The sequence below is a fragment of the Mya arenaria genome, chromosome 8 (assembly GCF_026914265.1).
Source record: "Mya arenaria isolate MELC-2E11 chromosome 8, ASM2691426v1".
Taxonomy (NCBI): domain Eukaryota; kingdom Metazoa; phylum Mollusca; class Bivalvia; order Myida; family Myidae; genus Mya; species Mya arenaria.
In genome coordinates, this window is record NC_069129.1 from 16,161,332 (window position 1) to 16,184,723 (window position 23,392).

Here is a 23,392-nt window from a genome sequence, read left to right on the forward strand (position 1 = left end):
TTGCAATGTTTTACAAGATTCCATGTTTTTTATCTGATTGTCAAATATAACATCTTTATTATTATCGTCTGCGTCTGCATATTTGTCAGAGTGCCCCTACTAAGGGGTCAAGTGACACTGTAGGGGTAGCCTCATCGCTATCGGTGTGGTATTTATTAAGACTTTTGAAGGAAAGGGCCCAAATTCTAAAACTAGTGCTTGAAATCAATGTTTATAACAAAATGTATCCTTAAAAAGGATACTCTCGGGCTTGTTAAACCAGCGGAACAGAGTGCGAAATTAACGGTAGCCCGATCGCCCGAGGTGACGAAAAAATGACCCGGGCTACAAAAAAATCCTTTAAGATAGCCCGATGGGCGATGAAAATAAAATGGTTGGGCTTGTTGATAAAAAAATTGTCGGGATGATATTTACCTTGACACCGTGTACCTATTTCCGGAAATATCTGAAATGGAAGTCAAATGTCGTCCCATAGAGGCGTACATGCAAATAAACAATTTTCAGACTTTCTATAGTATGTGTATACACAAACAAATTGGGTCGGAACAAATTTACCCACACAATGCAACTTTATCATAGATGTAAGCAGGGTACCAACGCATGCACCGTGAATAATTTCCGCTTGCGCAATGTCCAAGTCGGCATATGCGTAAAGAAATAAACAAAGATTATAAATCGTGTGCACGGCTCTGTTTGACGATATTTGACTTCCATTTCACCTGTATCGTGATAAATATATTGTTTCTCTTAAGAACATTGTTGAATTGATGGGGCAATAGCGGGAAAATGCATTTTAGTCTTGAACATTTCGGTAAAATTAGCGGGTAGTTGGTTCGTCAAGTAACATGTTTTGGGAAATTTGGGGTTTAAATTGCATTTGTTTTTGTTGAAACTGTACATTTTCTTAAAGATAGACACTGACTCTACAAGGAAAGTCCAAAAATGTAGAGATTGGTTATGATTTGATAAAATTATGACTTCTTAAACATGGTCATTTCAGCAAATATGCAATAAAAAAATGCCAATTATCACAAGTTACTGTTACCACATCATATTCTTACTTTAATAAGAATTGATAAAAAAAAGAGGACGGGGCGTGGGGTGTCAAAACAACGCAACCTGCCCCTGTGCTTTAATGCAGATATTTATTTTTGGATGTTCACTACACATTAAAAGGAAATAGTATGTACTCGCTGAAGTTCTTTAGCTAGACAGGACCCTCAACTCTGGCAACAAATAAATGAAAAAAAAAACATGCTTTTTTCATTTTGCAAAATGCAAAAAATTGTTAAATCACATTCAGTCTCATCTTTTACTGAATAAAATGAGATCCAGATCAGTTTGTATATCATTTTGTCTCTTTAAAAATTAAAAATACTCACAAATATGTTCTGTGATTTTTCTGTAAACTTCTGGGCCACAGAAATCTGGGTTGGGCTACAGAAATCTCATTGTCTGTAGCCCCATTGGCTACCAGGGTAAAAAGGTTAATTTCGCACACTGGCGGAATGACTTATGTCCGAATGGCTTGAATATTTGACATGTAATAGAGATTGTGTTTAGTACATATACTTGTTGTTGGGTAATTTCTGAGTCAGTACAGCTTTTTGATAGGAAAATCATAATCATGCACAGTATTACAGAGTAATGCAATGTTTTACTAAACACGTTTTATTTCTAAATACAGAAATGTTTTCACCCCTAAAAAGGTAACGAAACGTCATGTGCTGTATTATACGATTTATTATATACTCAATTCTATTTGTTCAGGTGTTGTCAAAAAATATTACCCAATAGCTCAGAAGGACCCTTATAGGGCGCCAATATGTATTACCAACAGGCTATTATGATCCACGTTGAAGCCCCTGCGAAAACTTCCAGAACAGTTCAAGAATAATTCTTGAACTGTTCAAGAATTTAAGTTCAAGAACGTTCTTAATTAGTTCAAGAACATATCAAGAACAGTTCTTGAACGTTATATGGCCCATAAGTTCTTAACATGATTATTTCTAGTTCTGGCTTCCATAACTTTAATGTTGATATTTATTTTTTTGATGTTTACAACACATTAAAGTTATGGCGTAACCCCCATGGTAAAGTCAACCAGAATCAATTGAGTGTGATGATGCAATGCAATCACATGACCATGATGACGTTGATTGATTCTATTTATAGCTTCGGATTCACATTGTTCATTTAGTTGAATCCAATTGCAGTAAGGCTGTAAATACCTTTTGATAAGTAAAAACAATTTATTTATTCCAAATTTGTTATTAGTTATTATTAATTATTCGAAATAGAAAAAATAACAGCAAAATAAACACTAGGTCACATGGGTATTTTCTGAAAATCTTGGTGTCATGTGATTAAATTTGAACACAACTATGACCTAGATAAGGAATTCTTGTAATAGGATTTATTAAAATGCTAAATCAACTATCTTTAAAGCGTTTTTTTTGTTTTGAAAATGAGTTTGTGAACTACATTTTACTTCATTAACCTAAGGATACAGTATTTTGTCTGTACAATGCATACAAGTGAAATAACTGCGTGACATAAAAATGTCACGAATTCTGGTAGGGTCTGAATACGGCGTTCTCTTCAGCGAACACATCCAAAAGGTAATATATAACATGTTCGCTTAAGTTCTTTAGCTAGATTATTTCAAGAACTGTTCTTGAACACAGTCAGTTCTTGAACTAACGTTTGTCAAGAACAGTTCTTGAACATAAACATTGATAAACATTCAGACACTTAACTATAACTTGCTTGGATAGTGGTTATTTAAAAGGTCAAGGGTCAGCAGCAATGCAAAAGACCAAAATTTAATTGTAAATATTCTATTGTAAAATTAACTCCTTACTACACCAAAACATGTTGCCAATAATATATGTTTAAACCCCCCAAAAGATCGTTCCTCAAAACTATATAAGGACTTTTTAAACGTTTTAGTTTTTTACCTTCCCCACCCACTTTTGCATCGCTGCCGGACCTTTATGGCAATTGATTCTTTTTTTAGACAAAAATAGCCTACTTACATTAAGAAACAAATATAATAGCTGTTAAAATATATAACAATGAAGTATTAGCTGTACGCTAGTCACAAACATTCATTTAACTGTTTCTACAAAAACGTATTTCGTACGTTTGTCGCGAAAATGTATTACAACAAAACATATTTGCTCATTACTTTATAAAGTTGCTATGTTATTTTAAACAATAATGTTGGCGTAAAAGATCATAAGATCATTATTAAAGTAATTGAATTATACCCCTAACTTTGCTTGAGCTTACCTTTAATTATCGAAACAACACTTCAGTTTATTTGGCGCATTATTTTGACAAACATTGTCGACTTTCCAATAGACCTTATATATTGACCATTATCCTTTGCGGCACGACGACTTCGGGTGCGGGGTGATACAGGAATCCAGGGGTATGACTAAAATCTGAATGGGTTAGTTTTGGCGAAAATATATTTTTTTACAAAAATGTAGTTAATTTTTGGCTAAAATAAAGTTATTTTCGCGAAAATAACATTTTGATAAAAATCTGGTTACTTATGGCGAAAAACTATCAGAACTTTCTTCTACTCGTGCCATAGGCATGGGCGGTTGGGTGAGCTTTTTTACACTCGCCATCGAGTTATACTAGTTACAAGTTATACTCATTCGGCGAGCGCACCACGATTTACATTTTAGGCTCAGCCTGTCATAGGCATATATGTCGACATCTCCTTAAGTTGTAGGATATATCTTTGATTGTTCCCTTTAGTTTTATCGTGTACCTGCTTCAGTAGCAATAACGGTCTATAATTATGGGTAGCAATAACGGTCTATAAGTATGGGTCTTTGTCATCAACTTAATCCGCTTAATGACAAACAAGTGTGTATAACCGCTTTGATGTTGCACATTTCGGATGAAGGTGTGATCAACAGAAACATGTTAAAATACTTTCAATAATCATTGTTCAATTTTCCTAAAAACATAATTGTTTCGAAACACTAATGCACCGGTCATATGTGTTATGTAGACCAAATAAAAGTATTTTAATATTTTTTATTAAAAATTGTCATTTACGACAACAGAAGAAGGTATTTTCTCTTCTTTTTTCTAAAATCTTATTTTCGCGAAAATAACTTTATTTTATCTAAAAACTAACCATATGTTTGTCAAAAAGGTTATTTTCACCAAAACTAACCCTACTTTCAGAGTTTTATCAAAATCTGATTTTCGCGAAAATAACTTTATTTTAGTCAAAACTCAATACATTATTGTCAAAAAAAAAAAATTTGCCAAAACTAACCCTACTTTCAGATTTTTATCAAAATCTTATTTCCGCGAAAATGACTTTTTTTTTAGCCCAAAGCTTACTATATGTTTGTCAAAAATGTTGTTTTTGCCAAAACTAACTCTATTTTCATATTTTTCAAAATCTTATTTTCATCAAAAATAACCTTATTTTCGTATTTTAGTCAAAAAAGCTATTTTCGCGAAAAAGTTAGAGCAATTTTTCATTTTTTTTTCCAAAAATAGATCGGAAATCGAGGTGAAATCCAGATTCCGATAAGTGAAATCCACTCATAACTCATTAATTTTAATAAATAATTTTCTGTTTTTGTATATTTATTAGAAAGTGCATCATAAAGGGTTTATATTTCAAATTTTACTGAAATTGGTAAAAAAAGAAGAAGTCAGGGCAATTTTTCGAAAATAGATCGGAAATCGAGGTGAAATCTAGTTTTCGAGAAGTGAAATCCACTCTTAACTCAGTTTTATTAATTAGTAATTTTTATTTTTTGTATACATTTTGGAAAGTGCCTCATGAAGGGTATATATTTCAAATTTTATTGAAATATATCAAGAAATGAAGAAGTTAGAGCATTTTTTCGGAAATCGAAGTAAAATCCACATTTTGACACCATACGTGTTGGTTGAACAATTATAAATGGTTGGACCGGAAGTGTTGGTTGGACCACCAGTGTTGTTTGGACTGCTTGTTGGACAGAATGTGTGATGGACAACTAGTGTTATTTGAATCACTGTTGGATAGACAGTTATTGTTTATTGGACAGCTATAATCAGTAGATTTACAATTTTTGGTTGAACAATATTTAATGGAAGGACAAGAAGCACAAGTGTTGGTTGGACTGCATTTAATGGATGGATATCTACTTGTGCCTGATTTGACCAAAATGAAGTGATGATTGAGCCGCTACTGTGGGTTGTCAGGTCATATTGGTTGGATTCCCATTGCTAGTACTTGTTGGATCTTTTTTGTTGGTTAAACTGTTGTTTTTTTAGTGTTATTATTAATGATATTCATACATGTATAATATGTTATGTGCTAAGTATTCAACACTTATGATGATTATTATTATTATAAGAGATATTATTATTCAATAATTATATAAATATATATACTTAATATATATATTTATGTCCTTGTACTTTAGTTATGTTTTACATTTACAATGTGCATAATAATGTTTTATTATATGAACAACTTTTTTATTTATTTACTTTTTACTCTTTTCTTTTGCTCTATTTTGTTACAAAAATGATAAATTTGTCATAAAAAAGCACAGCAAAAAATCAGAGCTCATGGTGTTCATTATTTGCTGATTCTCGAAATTACCTCCGCCAGTAAAGAGCGTTTCGTATTAAATGCGTAACATTAGAATATAGCTACGTTAGAATATGACTATTTAGTAAATATATGAGAGACAATCGATTACAAGCAAATCAATTATATTTTTTCCCATTCCCAGAGATCATGGTCCATCTAATTTTAAATTTACTATATAAATATAAATATCTTTATTTTGACCTTCTTGTTCTTTAATACAGTGCTCAAGTTTCTAGATGTAGGACCATCTATTGCATTTAACGATAGACCACAGTACATGTATAAATTGTACATTATGTACTTTATTTTAAATTTAGCGATGTGAAAATATTTTTCAGAATTTGTATTTAACAACGTAAAATCTTTATCAAAGTATTAGTAAATCTTTATTGTTTCAAATATGTTGTCTTTTTTAAAATGTATTTTCATTGTTACTAATCTGCCAAGTCAGCAGATATGAAATGACTTATAACAACTTTGACAGAGTATCAAAAGCACATTTGAAGCTCCTTAAAGACATGTCCTGTATTGCTAAGTTGCAGAAGCACCAGCTGAAGTATCAGCTGATCTTTTAAACAAAAATATAAAGTGAGAGAAGTAGCATTGAAGTCTCTAGTACAAAATACTATCAAAATGAAGCACATTAGAAGCATTGGTGCTTCAAATGAAGCACACTAACACATATTCAGAAGCTCATTAGAAGTTGGTGGGGGCTTCACCTGCAGTTCAAATAAGTACACATGAAGTCCCTGGTACTTCATTTGGAGCACAGGTCTTGTTTTAAGAAGTTCTATTTAAGTACAGAAGAAGCATATTAAAAGTAGGGGACTCCTATGAAGCAGGAGACTGCTTTTGTGGCTGGGTGAACTGTTCTTAAAATGTTCCATATATAAAACAATAAATATTTAAGAACTTTTCAAGGCACTATCAATTCTTGTACTGTGAGTATCCACTAACAAGTTCTTGAAATGTTCTTAATCCATTCATTATTGTTTGTTTAACAAACAATAAAGGAACCTTTCAAGTTCTTGACATGTTCTTAATGTGTTCACGGAACATTTTAAGAACAATTCAAGAACACTTAAGTTCTTGACATGTTCTTGAACTATTTTATGAACATTTTAAGAACAATTCAAGAACTTATTATGTTCTTGACTTGTTCTTAAATTGTTCATAAAATAGTTCAAGAACTGTTCAAGAACTTAAGTTCTTGAATTTCTATTAAGATCTGTTCCCATCTGTTGAAGAACTGTCAAGAACTGTTCTTGAAAACAGGAACTGCTTTTCGCAGGGGAGGTAACAAGCCATATGGCTTGCTACAATAAAATATAAAAAAATATCGGTTTCATGACACAAGTAAGAATTTCCTTCTTAGTCTATATTGTCAGCAATTGGTCAGCAGTATCTATCTAATTCTATATCGTTAGCTAATTGGTCAGCACTTAGCAGGACCCGAAATAAAGTGTTTGTTAAATCCCTTAAGAACATTCAAAGGTAGGGCCCCAACAAGTACGCATTATGGAAAAAAATATTAGGCTAAGGGGGGATAACTAAATAAATATGCATGATAGGATTATTGTTCTTACATGTATATCTCAAATTTAATTTCAACCCCATTAGTATTTCCCAGAATTTGGCCTGAACAAGCGCCCATTTACAAAAAATCTGATAAAGAATAGAGAAATAGAATAACGTATGCTAGGCAGAATTATGGTTATTGTGCACTGCACTTCCATCATTGCCATTCAATTATATTTCAAGTTTCATTTCAATTTCTTTAATACTTTCTCAGATATTGCCCGGACAAACTCCCATTATAGTAAAATATCAGGTTAATGGGAGATAAGTTAATAAATATGCAGATTATAAGTGTGCTTCTTTGGACCTGGACTTTCACGTATTAGCATCTATCTACATTTCAAGTTTCATTTCAATCCCTAAAGTACTTTCCAAGATATTGCCAAGACAAGCACCCATTATCGAAAAATATCAGGTTTAGATGAGGTATAGTGGAGATAACTGAAACACTATGCCTGACAGGAGTATGGTTCTTGGACAACGCTATTCCTCTTATTGCAATCTATCTATATCAAAAGTTTATTTCAATCCCTTCAGTTATTTCCAAGACATGAAGATAATAAAAATATCATTTGCGAAAAATATCAGGTGAAGGGGAGATAAGTAAAGACATATGTTAGGCAGGATAATAGTTCTTGTGTACTTCCCTTTATTGCCTTCTATCTAGCCTTATGTATTTCAATCCCATCTTTAGTTTTGAAGTACCCTGCGGACAAGGGTGTGACGATCGGACGGAGGAGTAGTCTAATGGGCTCATCCAGACCACAACGCACTCGGTAACCCCTTCTTTATTTAATGTAAATCCGCCATCTTGGACGGAGTAGAAAATGAGTCGCTTTTCGGGCGCGTTCGGGCGTAACATTATTGATCCGGCGGCTCCGGCGTAACGTTTCCGGATCCAACCAGACGACAAGTTCTGAATTTTCCTAAAGTCCGCCATTATAGAGAGATGACAGTATACCTTATGGTGCTGCATTATTTTATTTTTTATTATTAGCAGACGGTATTTAATTCATAAGGTGCGGTCATTTTAGCGAGATAGACACTTTAGCAGACGATCTTTTCCTGAACGTATGCCGTTTTAAGCGGGATATCGCCAGACAACGTTAATCCGGTTCCGACCGGTTTGCCAGAACATGAACGGCATTCCAATCGATATTCTCATTTCAGCCGCTAACAGCTTTAATTTAGTTGAAAGACAGGTTAGAGTTTTATATCGTATAGCAATCAGATGACAGCATTCGTATCTGATTTGTTGTCGCTTTTCATTCATAAGCGTTCAGTTCATTCTTTCATGGTAAAGCGAAGGTTAAACCTGAGCGATTTTAAGTAGACGAAAATTAGCTTACATTGTTTATTAAAAAAATATTCAAACACTACTTCTAAAATACTGTTAAACAGTTTTACTACATTCTATAATTAAAAGTACAAAAGTTACAACGATAAAGTATGATAGCAACGCTGACTCACACGTATTTTAACATATATTTAATGACAAAGTATGTTTGATACCACAAATTAGTGAGTGCAGGTACAGCATTATATTTACAGAAAATACATCACTCCTACCAGTACAACTGTATGTTATTACAATTTTAATAACCATAGGTATAAGTATGATATTCTGTGCCAATAATACGCTTGTCAAACACAATTTGGTAGTTTTTACAGTCATGTTTTGTAATTACATGATCAGTGGCGGGGATTCTAGCAATTTTATGTTCATCTACCGCGGTCGTACACTCACTACCTTTTTCCAATGCCTCTCACTTTACAAACTGACGTATGGTCACATTTTGTGGGTTTCATCAAGGTGTATGCATATGTTTTAGGGCCTCCTGTGACGAATGATGTTATGGTATTCCCTGGAACCTCGTCGGTCAACTCGCCAAGATAATCCCCTAGTTGCGGTTTCCATTGTCCAAGAATGCTAGTGAAGACGACGGAATCGGTATCACAGAATAATACACGATTTCCTAAGGGTTTTAAATAACTGTATAGTTTGAGACGGGGCTGGGCTGTTGTGTATGCCGCTATGATGACATTGGTTCTAGCAGATGCCTCAATAAAATCGTCATTATAAACACAGTCTAATTGCACCGACTCATCGGTAATGAACCGAACATTTTTCACTTGCTGTTGGTCGGAAGTCATCATGTCGAAAAACTCAGCTGGATCGGATATGTATGTTGTTTGGGTCAAATTAGTACGTTGTCCAAATTTACCCCAAAACGAGTTTAACATTAGCTTTGCTAACAATCGTAGCCCCGGATTTCTTTACTATATTGTTGTAGTCTAGCAAAATGCCTCCTTCTTGTAATACTGTTAAATGTATCTCTGTTTCGTTTCTTCATCCACACACCAGTCTGGCCAACCACTGGCTTCTTGTTTTACTTTGCGATACGTATTGACGTATTCTGTGAACAGTCCACCAGTTTGTGTTTCTGGATCATACTGAGCCACCTTTTTGAAATGCCATACTTCATGAATACTCTGTGTTACATATCCCTTGGAGATCGCTTCTTTCACCTCGCCAATGACCCATGTACCAGTGAATGCCCTCTCTACATTATCATGGAGACATTGCTTTTGCTGGAAGTGTTCTGTATATGTTAGACATAAACTGAACATTAGCTTCCCGTGCACTTCATAGGTAACACTGGGATATGTAAACCCCGAGGTAGTAATATTTTGCATTTTATTAATCCTTCATACTCGGAAATGTTTTTGAAATTTTCCGTTATGATTTCTGGATGCCGTGCGGGATTTTACTTGTTTTGTTTACCCAAGGGTAAAGTAATGTGACATCGTAGTATTTTATCTGCTTGTTTTCTGACGCCTCTTCATACAATTTGAAGGCTTCAGTTCTTCCACCGAAGAAAGCATCTCGTGACTCTAATGGGCTAACAAACTCCAGACTTTGAATATTGTTTCATGTCAAATTCTTCTCCATTTCTTTCCTAAAGTCGCACTCCCATAATATACAAACATAAGTATAGCCGCTTTCCATTGTTATACTGTACAGTTCACTAATGTGCATGTCACTGACTGGGTTTTTCATTGTCTTCGATAAACATCCATGCCGAAAAATAGCGCATGAGACGGGTCTTTATGGTTAAAGTGGCCCTCTCTGATGTAGACGCCTTAGCTTCGTTTTGAGTCAGAAAAATATTGGATTTCTTTCCCAGATGCGCTCCCGAATGCTCTCCCAGACGCGCTCCCAAATGCTTTCCCAATCGCTTTCCCAAATGCGCTCCCAGATGCGCTACCAAATGCGCTCCCAGATGCGCTCCTAGATGCGCTCCCAAATGCTCTCCCAGATGCGCTCCCAAAGGCGCTACCAAATGCGCTCCCAGATGCGCTCCAAGATACGCTCCCAAATGCTCTTAAAGATGCGCTCCCAAATGCGCTCCAAAATGCGCTCCCAAATGCGCTCCCAAATGCTCTCCCAAATGCTCTCCCAGATGCGCTCCCAAATGCGCTCCCAAATGCGCTCCAAGATGCGCTCTCAAATGCGCTCCCAGAGGCGCTCCCAGATGTGCTCCCAAATGCGCTCCCAAATGCGCTCGCAGATGTGCTCCCAGATGCGCTCCCAAATGCGCTCCCAGATGCGCTCCCAGATGTGCTCCCAGATGCGCTCGCAGATGCGCTCCCAGATGTGCTCCAAGATGCGCTCCCAAATGCGCTCCCACTCTCCCAGATGCGCTCGCAGATGCGCAGATTTTCTTAAAGTTTATCAAGTTCACCAATATATTGCAATTTCATAATCATGTTTTAATCACAAAATTAACCCCTTGTAACACGAAATGCATCAAAGAAGATCAATTGTCAATATCTTACACCTACATGTCCCATATAAACGGTTCAAGACTAAACAGAATTAACAGGAGTGTTAACTTTCCTGTGCGACAGACCTTAGAGAGTCGAACTCATCTGACCTTGTCAGTTGTTAAGTTACATTAGTTTAAGTGGAGAAATACTTAAAACGAAATAGCTTAATATTGAGGTTTATGTTTATAGTAAGAAAGTTAACTGCTATACGAGTTAAAAATGTAGAACGTTCACATTGCGGGTTAAAATGGGCGGTCTGCTAACCAAAATTACAGCAAACTATTATCCTGCTATATTCATGATAACGGCGGACTATCGGAAAAGTTAAACACTGTCGTCTGCCAGGCTGACCGCCCCACCGACCGGTTAGATCAGGAAGCGTTGCGCCGGATTCGCCGGATCATTGATGTTACATTAAATAAAGAAGGGGTCACCACGTGCGTAGTGGTCTGTATGAGCCCATTTGACTACTCGGAGGGACGGACATGCCCTCCCATCGGGAATATACAGATCAAAACATGCATATTTGTTCGTGTTGGTTTTACGCCTCAAGTTCCTAAGTTGCGGCTACAAATTACTAAGTTGTGGCCACAATTTACTTAGTTGTAGTCTCAAGTTAATAAGTTGTGGTCACAATTAACTACGTTGTGGCCTGAAGTTACTTGTTGAGGCCACGATTTAATAAGTTGAGGCCACGATTTAATAAGTTAATGCCACGATTTAATAAGTTGTGGCCACAAGTTACTAAGTCATGGCCTCAAGTTATTAAGTCGAGGCCTCAAGTTACTAAGTTGTGGCCAAAATTAACTAAGGTGTGGTATTAAGTTACTAAGTTGTGGCCACAATTTACTAAGGTGTGGTCTCAAGTTACTAAGTTGTGGCCACAAGTTACTACGATTGAGGCCACGATTTAATAGGTTGGGGACTCAAGTAACTAAGTTGTGGCCTCAAGTTACTAAGTTGTGGCCTCAAGTTACTAAGTTATGGCCTCAAGTTACTAAGTTATGGCTTCAAGTTACTAAGTTGAGGCCTCAAGTTACTAAGTTGTGGCCTCAAGTTACTAAGTTGTGGCCTCAAGTTACTAAGTTGTGGCCACAATGTACTAAGGTGTGGCCTCAAGTTACTAAGTTGTGGCCACAATTTACTACGATTGAGGCCACGATTTAATAAGTTGTGGCCTCAAGTTACTAAGTTGTTGCCTCAAGTTACTAAGTTATGGCCTCAAGTTACTAAGTTATGGCTTCAAGTTACTAAGTTGAGGCCTCAAGTTACTAAGTTGTGGCCTCAAGTTACTAAGTTGTGGCCTCAAGTTACTAAGTTATGGCTTCAAGTTACTAAGTTGTGGCCACAATGTACTAAGTTGTGGCCTCAAGTTACTAAGTTGTGGCCACAATTTACGAAGTTATGGTCACAAGCAACTAAGTTGTGGCAACAAGTTACTAAGTTGTGGCCTCAAGTTACTAAGTTGTGGCCACAATTTACTCCCAGCCTGCCGTACAAATTAACAATCTAAATTTTTCACTTAGTTTAAAAATTATTTATGTTACAACAATTGTGAAACAAAATAATACAACATAATGTTAATCACTCTCGTTGTTGACGCGAGAGTGTGGCCTTGTGTTGTGTGTGGGGGACTGGAGTACCCGGAGAAACGCACTTGTCCAGCTTGGTGACCACATACCAAACTCACATGCAATTATGCAATTAAACAAAAACAATTCAAAACATGTATTGTAAGTAAGCCATTACAATGCTCAATTTTACCTAATAAGTTGTATTTACTAAAGTTAAAACCGTTTATTATTTTAATAAAAATGACAAACCTTTGTTTATTATCCATTGTTCACTACAACCGTAGGTAATGTAATTATTTCGTTTCCAAAGATGATATTCTACAGGTATGGAGTAATTCGTTCCATACAGAGAGATTGCACATCTCTTCTGGAAGGATAATAAATGGTTTTCTGCAAGCTTGAATTAATGTGATCTGAACCACTATTGATTTCTTTCATCGATTTTCTAATCAAAGCGCATAAAGCGTTGAATGGCTTTCGGCTTGCAACATTTTGTGAGTGAAGTCATGTAATTGTAAAACATATGTAATACCATAAACATCTAAAGATAATATATGCTCGCTCATAATTTCCTTCGCAAAAACTTTTATGTTTAATGTTGATTCTCAATAAGATCATGAAGTATAAGTCACTTGAAATGTGGAATACGCCAAATAGTTATTTATAAGGTATGGAGTAATACTTAAAATCATATAAAACCTTATCTGGAGCTTTTGTTTCATAAACAATGCACTGACACGCATTAAGCATTAAGGAATTTTTAGTCAAATCTACTCTACTCTTTAAACTTGACTTGAGGCGTATTTAATTTACTAACAGGCTTAACCAAATGCATCCCAACAAAATTCATTGGACATATTTATTAGGTTTATGTTTAAGACTTCTTTCTACCACGCCTAATACCTCTGGGTCGAATCACCCACATACTAGTACTATTTCTTCCCTGTATGCTTTATGTACATGTATCTTAATAATGCCCTCATCATATGTCACTCGTGGACAAAATGAACAGATTTATATCAGTTTTGTTTTTATATATGCATATGCATTATGCTATATGCTCAAGATATTGGACTGAAATAACTGAGACAAACTTAGAAATATTCACATACTTCCGTTTCATTTGGCATTACATGACTATGACAAAAATTGTAGCAGGTCGATAGCCTGTCAACGCTTTACGCGGTTTGATTTGAATTGTAAAAGTGTATAATATTCATTTAGTAAATGGTTAAAAGGTTATTAGTATGTACTTACACAAGAGAATGGTTTTATGCGACAAACATTTTACAAACACAATTAAAAAACTAACAATCTCAATAAAAATGTCAAGTAATAGCCGATTTAGGCAATTTAAAACGTAGAAATTATACTTAGGAAAAAACTGATTGTAGAATAAAATGAAGTATCATAATTTCATTTAAAACATTATGGTTTGATATCTTACGCCTAATTAGCATTTTATAGCATCATAATACGATCCATATTTTCCCGTCTTTTAACGACTTTTCAGAGGTTTTTTTCCGGGGAATAAACCTGTCTGAATGCGATGACCCACATTCTATTCTTAACTACATTGTACATGTAGATATTATCGGTCCTCGACCGAAGCAAACTCTAAACACAGGTACGCTCTTGCGCACAGTGATCAGAAATTGGCTCAGGGAGAGCAATATTTGATAAGCATACAGAGAGCTGAATTATCTACCTTCTGTACCCTGTGCGTAGGAGTGGGTATACAATACATGTATTAATTGGATTCAGTACGCGTTCATTTTGCAACTATTTGCGGATTCTGCTTTTCTTTATTTTGCATTCTGTAACTCGCCGATATCAAAATATACAACAATTGCGTTATATTACGAAAAACGCAGCGTTTCCAAACCATATTAACCGCATAACACAGACTGAAGACTAATTACGGCGCTACTTTTAGCAAGCTGATCAATATGCAGAACGCAGTCCGTAGCAATTGGAGCAGATTGCTTACTAGGTATTTTCAATGTAAATGTTAATGTAAATTAGGTCGTTGACCAACGCAGTTCTAACCGCGCTAGGGTTGATACGCCCGTGCGCGTATTAATTCGCTAAAAGTTAAAAATGTTATGTCGATCTGCCGATGCGATTTCCGAGATACGGTTATAAAAGTCTGCATGCCTAGCGGCCTACAGCCTAAAAACGTTGAGTTTCCCATTACTCATATTCTCTACCACTACGGATATATTGATTTCCCATTACAAACACATAGGCCTTTCTCAATATTTATGCATGCTTAACATTCCATTCTCAGAACGAGAGGCTCAGATGAGTCAGATGTAGACATTGGATACTGATATCAATGGCTACTTCAGGTTAAGTTGTGATTCCGAGTAATTGCTTGCTGTGATAACAAGATTTCTAATTTCTAATAAGGCCAAAAAGAAATGCCTGTGTATCCGGTAACCCGACCGATCCTATTTTTTCCTTGCCGACCCTAATCTTTTTTTAGACATATTAAAAAGTAAAAAAAATTTTTTTTAATTCTATCGTAAAAAATATATTTCTTTAAATATATTGTTATTATTTTAGTTGTTTGTCTTTCAATGTCCCCGGAGAATATACTTTCATTCCTGATTATGTATAACAGACACGAAAACAAAATGGCGGAGGGCGGCGAACCCTGTCCGATATCTTCAAATTGGCAAACGCATGTTTACGGTCAAAACACGTGGTTGATCACCTGAGGCATATTTTGCTGTCTTTTTTTTAGTTCAAACTGAATTAGAGTTCGCGGTGTTATTTATCCATATCCATGTCCAAAATAAAACTTACTTTTTTACGATAAGGCTTTGCTTATATCATGCAGGCTTCTTACGATTTGGCTTTGCGAATTCATGCAGGCTAATTGCCAGGTTCCAATACACATTTCATTAATCGTTATATTAATTTATCCGCAATTATCAATGGTTATTTATTTCGCCTTAATTAAGTCCCATGAACTGAAATCCAAACAAAACACTGCGAGAGTTAATAACACATTTATTGGAATGTGTCGGCTGCAGATCAAACGGTACAATTTGTGACGTCAGAGCACGAGCGGTGATAAGATCAAATGCGCGTGGCTATGGTTTGTATCTAATTCGGTCAGTCAGATACCGTATGATCCTTTTTGATTGCCAGAATTTCGCCTAGGCTGGTTTGAAAAAAACATACGATCGAAAAAATAATAATCAATAATCGTCGTCTGGGAATCTTAAAACAATGACCGAAATGTTTCAATTCACTATAAATATGAGTGAAACTTTGATTGTAGTAATTTCCAAAATAAGATACGTTAAATAAATCCATATCCGCGTTTTCTTACTCTTTTATTAATCCACCTCCACTTTAAGGCCTAGTTTAGTTTAGTTTCGGTCTGGAGTGAGGAAACTACCCTAAAAATATTGCTGACGAAAAAGCCCACTTCCACATCATAACCCAAAACTCATCGGTATTCATCTTTTATTAGTAACAGCAAACGACAGTCGGTAAAATGTTTTGCAATTGTATCAAACTGTGAATTACATCCATGCACTTGAACTATAACATTCAATTTGTACTAGTATTTAAGAACTGGGTATATATTACTGCATCAATGGTTGACAAATTCACTATTATTTCAGATTCAAATTGGATGATGATGATAATGCAACATTGACATCAGATGTACAGCCTGGTGGAAGCAGGGAGGACATTCACACGGCGACCTCTTTACATATTAATTTAACATATTTTATTCAGCATGTTTATATATATAATCATCGAAGTTGACATTAAAAGGACTGTACACCAGATTGGCACCAAAAAAGGTTTTTTTCTGTAACGAATCTAAGGACATTTATCTAATAGAATGTGTTACGCTTTGATATCATAATTGTAAAAAAAAGTACCAAAATGTAAAAAAATGTGTCGGAGACCGGGTTCGAACCCGTGTCGCCAAAAGTGTAGTCCAGCGTCGTTTCCACTGGGCTACGACGGCTTACTCTATTTGGGTGACATAATTAAGCTATACACCTACCTCAGTAATATCACGTGATAACAACGACTAGCCAATCACGCATAAGGCATGAATTCTACCTGGAAGACATACCCAGTAATCTTTTTTAATGGAAAAATATGAAATAACTGCTAAACTTATATTAATTGTAAACTATGTGGTACTTCAGTTAATAAGTTTCAATGCACTGTACACATCGATGCCAAGTTTATGTCAGTTTTCGACAATTTTCTTTTTTTCTCTCGCTATTTTATCATACGGAGTACAGACCCTTTAAATACAATTTAAATATTACAAAATGCTCAACAGAGAGAGATTTATGACATGCTGAACACTACTGACAAACTATTAAAGTAACTTATATACAGGATTCTCTTCATTTTTTATTTTTCTGACATGTCATAAATGTTTAGAACCGCCCGCTTCTATTCACTGTTCAATCATGGGCGATGTGTAGATAGCTAAATAAAGATATTGAAACGGAAAATGTCAACTTTGTTTTCACATTTTCACACAAATCTGTATTTAAGTATAATGTTTCATTAAGATTGTCGTTTTCACACTAGACAAAAAACTCATGTCCACAGCAAACGTTCAGGGCTATGACGCTGTTTCACTCTATACATTTACAATGAGCCTTGTTCATTTTTCTATTATTATATCTGAAATTCTAAATTTATTTTAATATTTCTACATGTACACTTAAACTACCTGGCAAAAATATGGATCTTTAGAATTTCTTCTTGACCAGTTACCTTACATACTGACTCGAGTGGCTAAACTGAAAGAAACACAAATGCTATTTTAATGGTATGAAAATTTGATTTGTTTACACAAACACAGTAGATGCAAGACTCTAATGTTGGATTAATTGAAGAATAAATATCCTCGATATTCAATTTGCAAGACACTCAACGTAAATAGATCATCAGATAGATGGTTAATGGTCACTAATTTGTCATGGTATTTATTTTAAGATTAGAGCTTTATATCAATACAACTCAATACACATCTAGTTTCTCTAAATATGATAAGATTTTCTAGTGAATTAAGTTCCATTATGTATATATGTTAAGGATTAAAAAAGTACTTACCATTAAGACTATGGACAAACCCCTCGATGTAGATATTGTAGTTAAAATGTATTGATTCATTCCCGGAAGAAAAATAATTTTCCTTTCTATATCTTTCAAGAAAAGGAAAGGATATGTCCGGAATAATAAAAAAATACTATGGGAAGCCATTCTGCTTATCAGCAATGTTTACATCTGACCCATCCGAGCCTCGCTCTGGGCACCTCATGTTTTATTCATGAGGTTAATATTAAGAAAGGCCTATTACTCGTATGATGTTTGGTAGTTAAAGCAGATATATTTAACTCTAATGCTTTAACGTTGAGTATTATATTGTTGAAAAAAGATCATCGATTATTGTTGAAATACGCCAACACTTAATTGCATAATCTCGCTTTTATTTTTACTATATGGCATTATTCTCCTCTAAAAGTAGAATTATATAGTTCAATTCAATTCAATTCAATTTATTTGCATTATATGGCCTCCGGCCAAAATACACAATATACAACATGGATTAAACATAATGCATGAAGTTATGACATAAACAGACAAATAACACCGTCAATTTAAACAATGTTGACGTTTTATGGGTAAGAGTGCATAACTTATATAACAGAATATCTATCTAAACATTTCTAGGTATTTATCCCTCTCTTTAAGAGAGTAGTAAAGATACATGGCAACTTTTCGAATTAGATTCACATTGTCATTTGACATCAGAGCATAAAACTTATCAAGAGTTGGATATTGACAATAATACATAGGTAGATAGCTCGTTCAAATATCAGAATATAAAGACATGATAGCATGAAGTGATATTCATCTTCCAGAACAGTTTCACAATACATACAAACACGATATTCTCTTGATATGTTATAATGTCTACCTTTCTCTATCATTAAGCAATGTGAAGAGCTACGGAATCCTGCAATTCAATTTCTAAATTTCTCAACATCTATAGCAGCAAAACAATTTCAGTTTCAAAACAATATTTATAGTTACAATAATATTGCAATTTAATATTGTTTCTACACCTTTACTGCCAGTTTTGTATGAACTGGTCCTTTAGAGTTTGAACATATTGAATTAAAAATAACCTTTGGTTTGCAACATTTTGCGATTCCCACACATATCCAAACCTATTACTGTATAAGTTACGCTTAACATCAGTAACCCAGTTTTCATACCCCATATTGTCATAATATATAAGCATCTCATAGCACAATCTTGTATACCTATCTTTGGGCAAGTTGAGTAACCTTAACCAATATTTAATACATCGTTTTGAAGCATAAATGTGCATAGGATATGGTAAAACAATGATAGAAATTATTTTGCAATCAGCTAAAATCCTCAAGTTTATCATGAAGTAATAACTTCCAAATAAAATATAATACTTTATAAGTCATTTAAAAAGGGGTTTATATTTTCGAGACATTATATTATTATGTTTTACTTCATTTTCTTTTTGTCTTGGAGGTAGGAGATATCGCTACGTTAAAAATTTAGTGTAACTGCACATTCTATAGTGCAACATATCCTCGAGCTTATTATTTTAAAAAGCAGCCTCGTTTTTGATACGCACAGCAACTCAACCTTTCAGAGAGGTTTTTCAAATTTATTTCACAATATACACTTATATGCATTAGTTAATTCACAATATTTTCGGTTATTCATTCTGTATAATGTTTTTTTTTTGTTCTTGTATTTTTTCCGTTCATGAAGCGTTTTTTTTTACAAAACGATGTATTTGATTTTTGTTAAGGAACGCTAAATCCGAAATAGGCAGCAGAATGGGACCTTTCAGAACACTCTAATACGGTGGACAATCAATATGCAAAGTGAACCAGTCTGCGTTCTAAGAAAGGTTATCCAAATATGTCGGGTTTCGCAGGAAAAACGACTTATTTCCCTTTTATCAAAATTCGACATACGTGTTTCATTTATTGTTTATGAATACGCTCAAATACGCAGGGAATATGGGCTATAACATTCTCTATCCATTTTTGTATATTTCATTAGGCTTCTTTCAAAAACATTAACCTTCGAAAAAGTTAGTACACAACGATATTTTGATGTGAAATTTGATAATTGCTAGTACTTTTTATCAATGATGGAACTAGATAGTAACGTATTACCGACATAACTTACTTCCAATGGATGTGTTTCTATGAAGTCTATCAGTAAGTTTTCGTAGATTGCTTGAATTTCTTGTAACACTATTCGGATCAATTCGGACATTTGTATAATACACCGTAGTTACCGAAATTGATTTTTTTTCATTCCTTCATAATGGGTGAAAAAGGCAAGAAACAACCGCAATAAGTTAAACGATTACTTGGCAGGTCTACTCGTCAACCAGAAAAATGCGAATTACATTTTTAAAGTTCCATGTCCAATCTTTCAACCCCGAATGTTTCATCCTGCAGTTAACTGTCAAATTCTGACCAAGTAGGATGTCCTTTATTAGGACTTGTAAAAGTTGCTTTTTACATAACTATCAGCGGATGAGAAATGCTTTCATGAGTTCTCGGCATGACTTTTTAAATTGACTTGTTTCTTTGAAATTGTTAAATTTACAAGCATGTTAATGCCTCGAAGTCGTATTCAACTTCCTACTGTTTTCACCAGCTTATCTGCTTTGCTTTCAGCATTGTCTGCATGGAAAAGTGTCCGTTTGTTTGTAAATTTTGAGGTTCTGCATATATGCATATGATATATGCGTTCTGATATGAATCTGGAGTAATAATGATGCTATTTTTTTTTTTTTTTTTTTTTTTTTTTTTTTTAACGTTTAACATTTAACTTCCAACATACGTACTGCTTATCAATGAAATTCAAAATACGACTAAAATAAATGCTAATGGAAATACTTCTTAAGCCTGTTTTTTTGTGTAACCAATGCATTTTTTAATTTGTAATGAGCTTATCTATAATGGTGATTGTTGTATCCGCTAACTCCGATAAACTAACCTACTTAATTGTTTTTAATGTTATATAAAATTATTCCCAAAGACATAAAATTATATATTTCCCTTCTGTCTCACCATACCGTTGTCAAGTGTGTGGTGGTACGCTACTCTCTGCTAACATTCGTTTAGGCTATTATGATCAACCTTGAACATAACAAGCCATATGGCTTGCTAATAAACGCTCTTATAAAATATGCAAAATATCAGTTTAAATAAAATATCATTATAAAATTGATAAACTTATAATGCAAAATGAAACATAAAGGAACTCTTCATACTACATTCATGTCACACGGAAGATTTTCCTTCTTAATCTTTAGCACGATTCGAAATAACGGTCTTGTTTAATCCCTTTAGAATATTCAAAGGAATGGCCCGAACAAGTACGCATAATGGAAACCAAAACACAGGTTAAGGTGAGATAACTAAATAAATATAAAGGACAGGATTGTCATTCTTGGATACTGCACATTTCTCTTATTGCCAACTATGTATACCTCAAGTTTTGTTTCAATCCCATTAGAATTTCCTAAGATATGGCCTGGACAAGCACCCATTTACAAAAAACAAATCAGGTGATCAGGAGAAAACTCAAAACAGGCAACTGAAGGCAGTATAATGGATATTGTGCACTGCATTTCATCTCATTGCCATCGATCTATATTTCAAGTTTCAATTCAAATTCTTTAATACTTTCCCAGATATTTCCCGGGCAAACGTCCATGAAATTATCACGTTAAGGGGAGATATCTTAATAAATATGCAGGGTATGAGTGTGATTCTTTGGACCTGGACTTTCACGTATTAGAATCCATTTACTTTCTAAGTTTCATTTCAATACTTATAGTTCTTTCAAAGATGTAGCCAAGACAAGCACCCATTATCGAAACATATCATGTTAAATGGAGATAACTTAAAATATATGCAGGGTATGGGTGTGATTCTTGTGACATGCACTTCTCTTATTGGTATCTATCTACATTGCAAATTTTATTTTAATCCCTGTACTACTATCCAAGATATGCGAAAACAAGCACCCATTATTGAAACATATCAGGTCTATGGGAGGTAAGGTGTTGCTAGCTTAAACAATATGCCTGGAAGGATTATAGTTCCTAGACAGTACACTTCCTCTCATTGCAATCTATCTATATTTAAAGTTTATTTCAATCTCTTTAGTTCTTTTCAAAATATTAAGATAAAATCTCATTTGCGAAAAATATACTGGTTAAAGGGACAAAAGTAAAAAATATTTTCTTGTTGACTTCCCTTCCTCTGATCGCCTTCAATTGTTATATCAAGTTCAATAAAATTCCTTCAGTTCTTTCCAAGATATGTTCCGGACAAGCACCGAAAGTGAAAAAAAATATTAAGGGAAGATAACTTAATAAATATCCATTACATTTTTTTCGTGGGCTCTGCACTTCCTCCATCTAGCTTTATGCCAAGTTTTATTTCAATACTTAAGTGAAAAATCCCATCAGAACTTTTGCAGTTCATCTCCGTACAAGGGTGTGACAAACGGACAGGGGAACGGACATGCCCCTCTCTTCGGGAAGCATACAGATCATGAACATGCATATTTTTACGTAAGTCATTAGAATGCTCTTTTCTACAAAACATGTTTAATTCACTCAAATTTTAAACAGTTGAATAATTCTCTGTGTTTTTTTCTAAAAATATAGAGTGATTTATTCCATTCATCTACAAGTCCTTTTACATATATTTTAGGATATGAGGAAACCTGGAAATCAATTGACCGGTGCAGGGTTTTAGGCTTGTGCTTTATTTTAATTCCCAGCCTGTCGTACAAATTAAAAATCTAAATTATGCACTTAATTTAAACTTGTTTATGTTACAACAATTGTGAAACAAAATATTACAACATTAAGTAAATCGTAAACCACTACCCCGAAAAACCCGCTTGTTCAGCTTGGTGACCACAAACCAAACTCATGCAATTATGTAATTAATCCAGAGCAATTCAAAACATGTTTATTTTAAGTAAGCCATTAAAATCTCAATTTTACCAAATAAAGATTATTCAATTAAAGTTAAAACAGTTTATTTTTACATAAAAAATGACAAACCTTTGCTTATGTTCCATTTTCTTGCTCATATTAAGCAAACTCGTAGTGCCTATGAATCAATTTGTTTATGTAAGTACACGTACTTACGTGTTTTTTAAAGTCATGCAGTGATCCGTCTCGAGAGAGAGATAACATATCTTGTCAGCGAAGATAATTAATCATGTCTATCTGAAAGCTTGCAGAAATTTGATCTGCACAAAAGTTTCAAAGTTTATTCATACACTCAATGCAAACATAGTTTAAAAAAACATGAGGATACTAAGTTAAGCGAGGCTTTATGCAGGCACATAATGGATACAGATATGAAAACAAAGTATACATTGAGGTGTGCAATAAACAAAGCGTACCGAGTTTAAAGTGTAATGTAGCAGTTTAGAACAGAATAATCAACATTATGCCAATTATCAAAATTCTACGGAAGAAAATGAAGATATAACCTTGAAGTATATATTATGGAAGAATTCTCCAATTCTATAACGCAAAAGAATCGAGTGATATACGTTTATATAATAAACAGTTTTAAACACTAAGTGCTTAATTATTTTTAAATGTATTTAACAAATATTGATATTTTAAATCCATATTATTTTTAAATGCCATGTAAGACAATAGCCCCGCCCCAATAGG

The 23,392-nt window shown here is 34.4% G+C and overlaps 1 protein-coding gene across 2 annotated transcripts in view; it reads right to left on the reverse strand.

Moving 5' to 3' along the window:
• LOC128243545 (deoxynucleoside triphosphate triphosphohydrolase SAMHD1-like) overlaps positions 1–22,815 on the reverse strand; it is a 44,874-nt gene extending 22,059 nt beyond the window's left edge. Inside the window, exons 1-2 of one of the 2 annotated variants that reach the window (XM_052961380.1) lie at positions 15,424–15,519; positions 12,862–12,979 (exon numbers count right to left, since the gene is read on the reverse strand). In XM_052961380.1, coding sequence (XP_052817340.1) covers positions 12,862–12,878 — 17 coding nt within the window. In that variant the 5' untranslated portion in view covers positions 12,879–12,979; positions 15,424–15,519. Of the gene's footprint in view, positions 1–12,861; positions 12,980–15,423; positions 15,520–22,765 lie in introns of those variants that run through there. The other variant, XM_052961379.1, reaches the window with a different exon arrangement.
• Between the last annotated feature and the right edge of the window lie 577 nt (positions 22,816–23,392).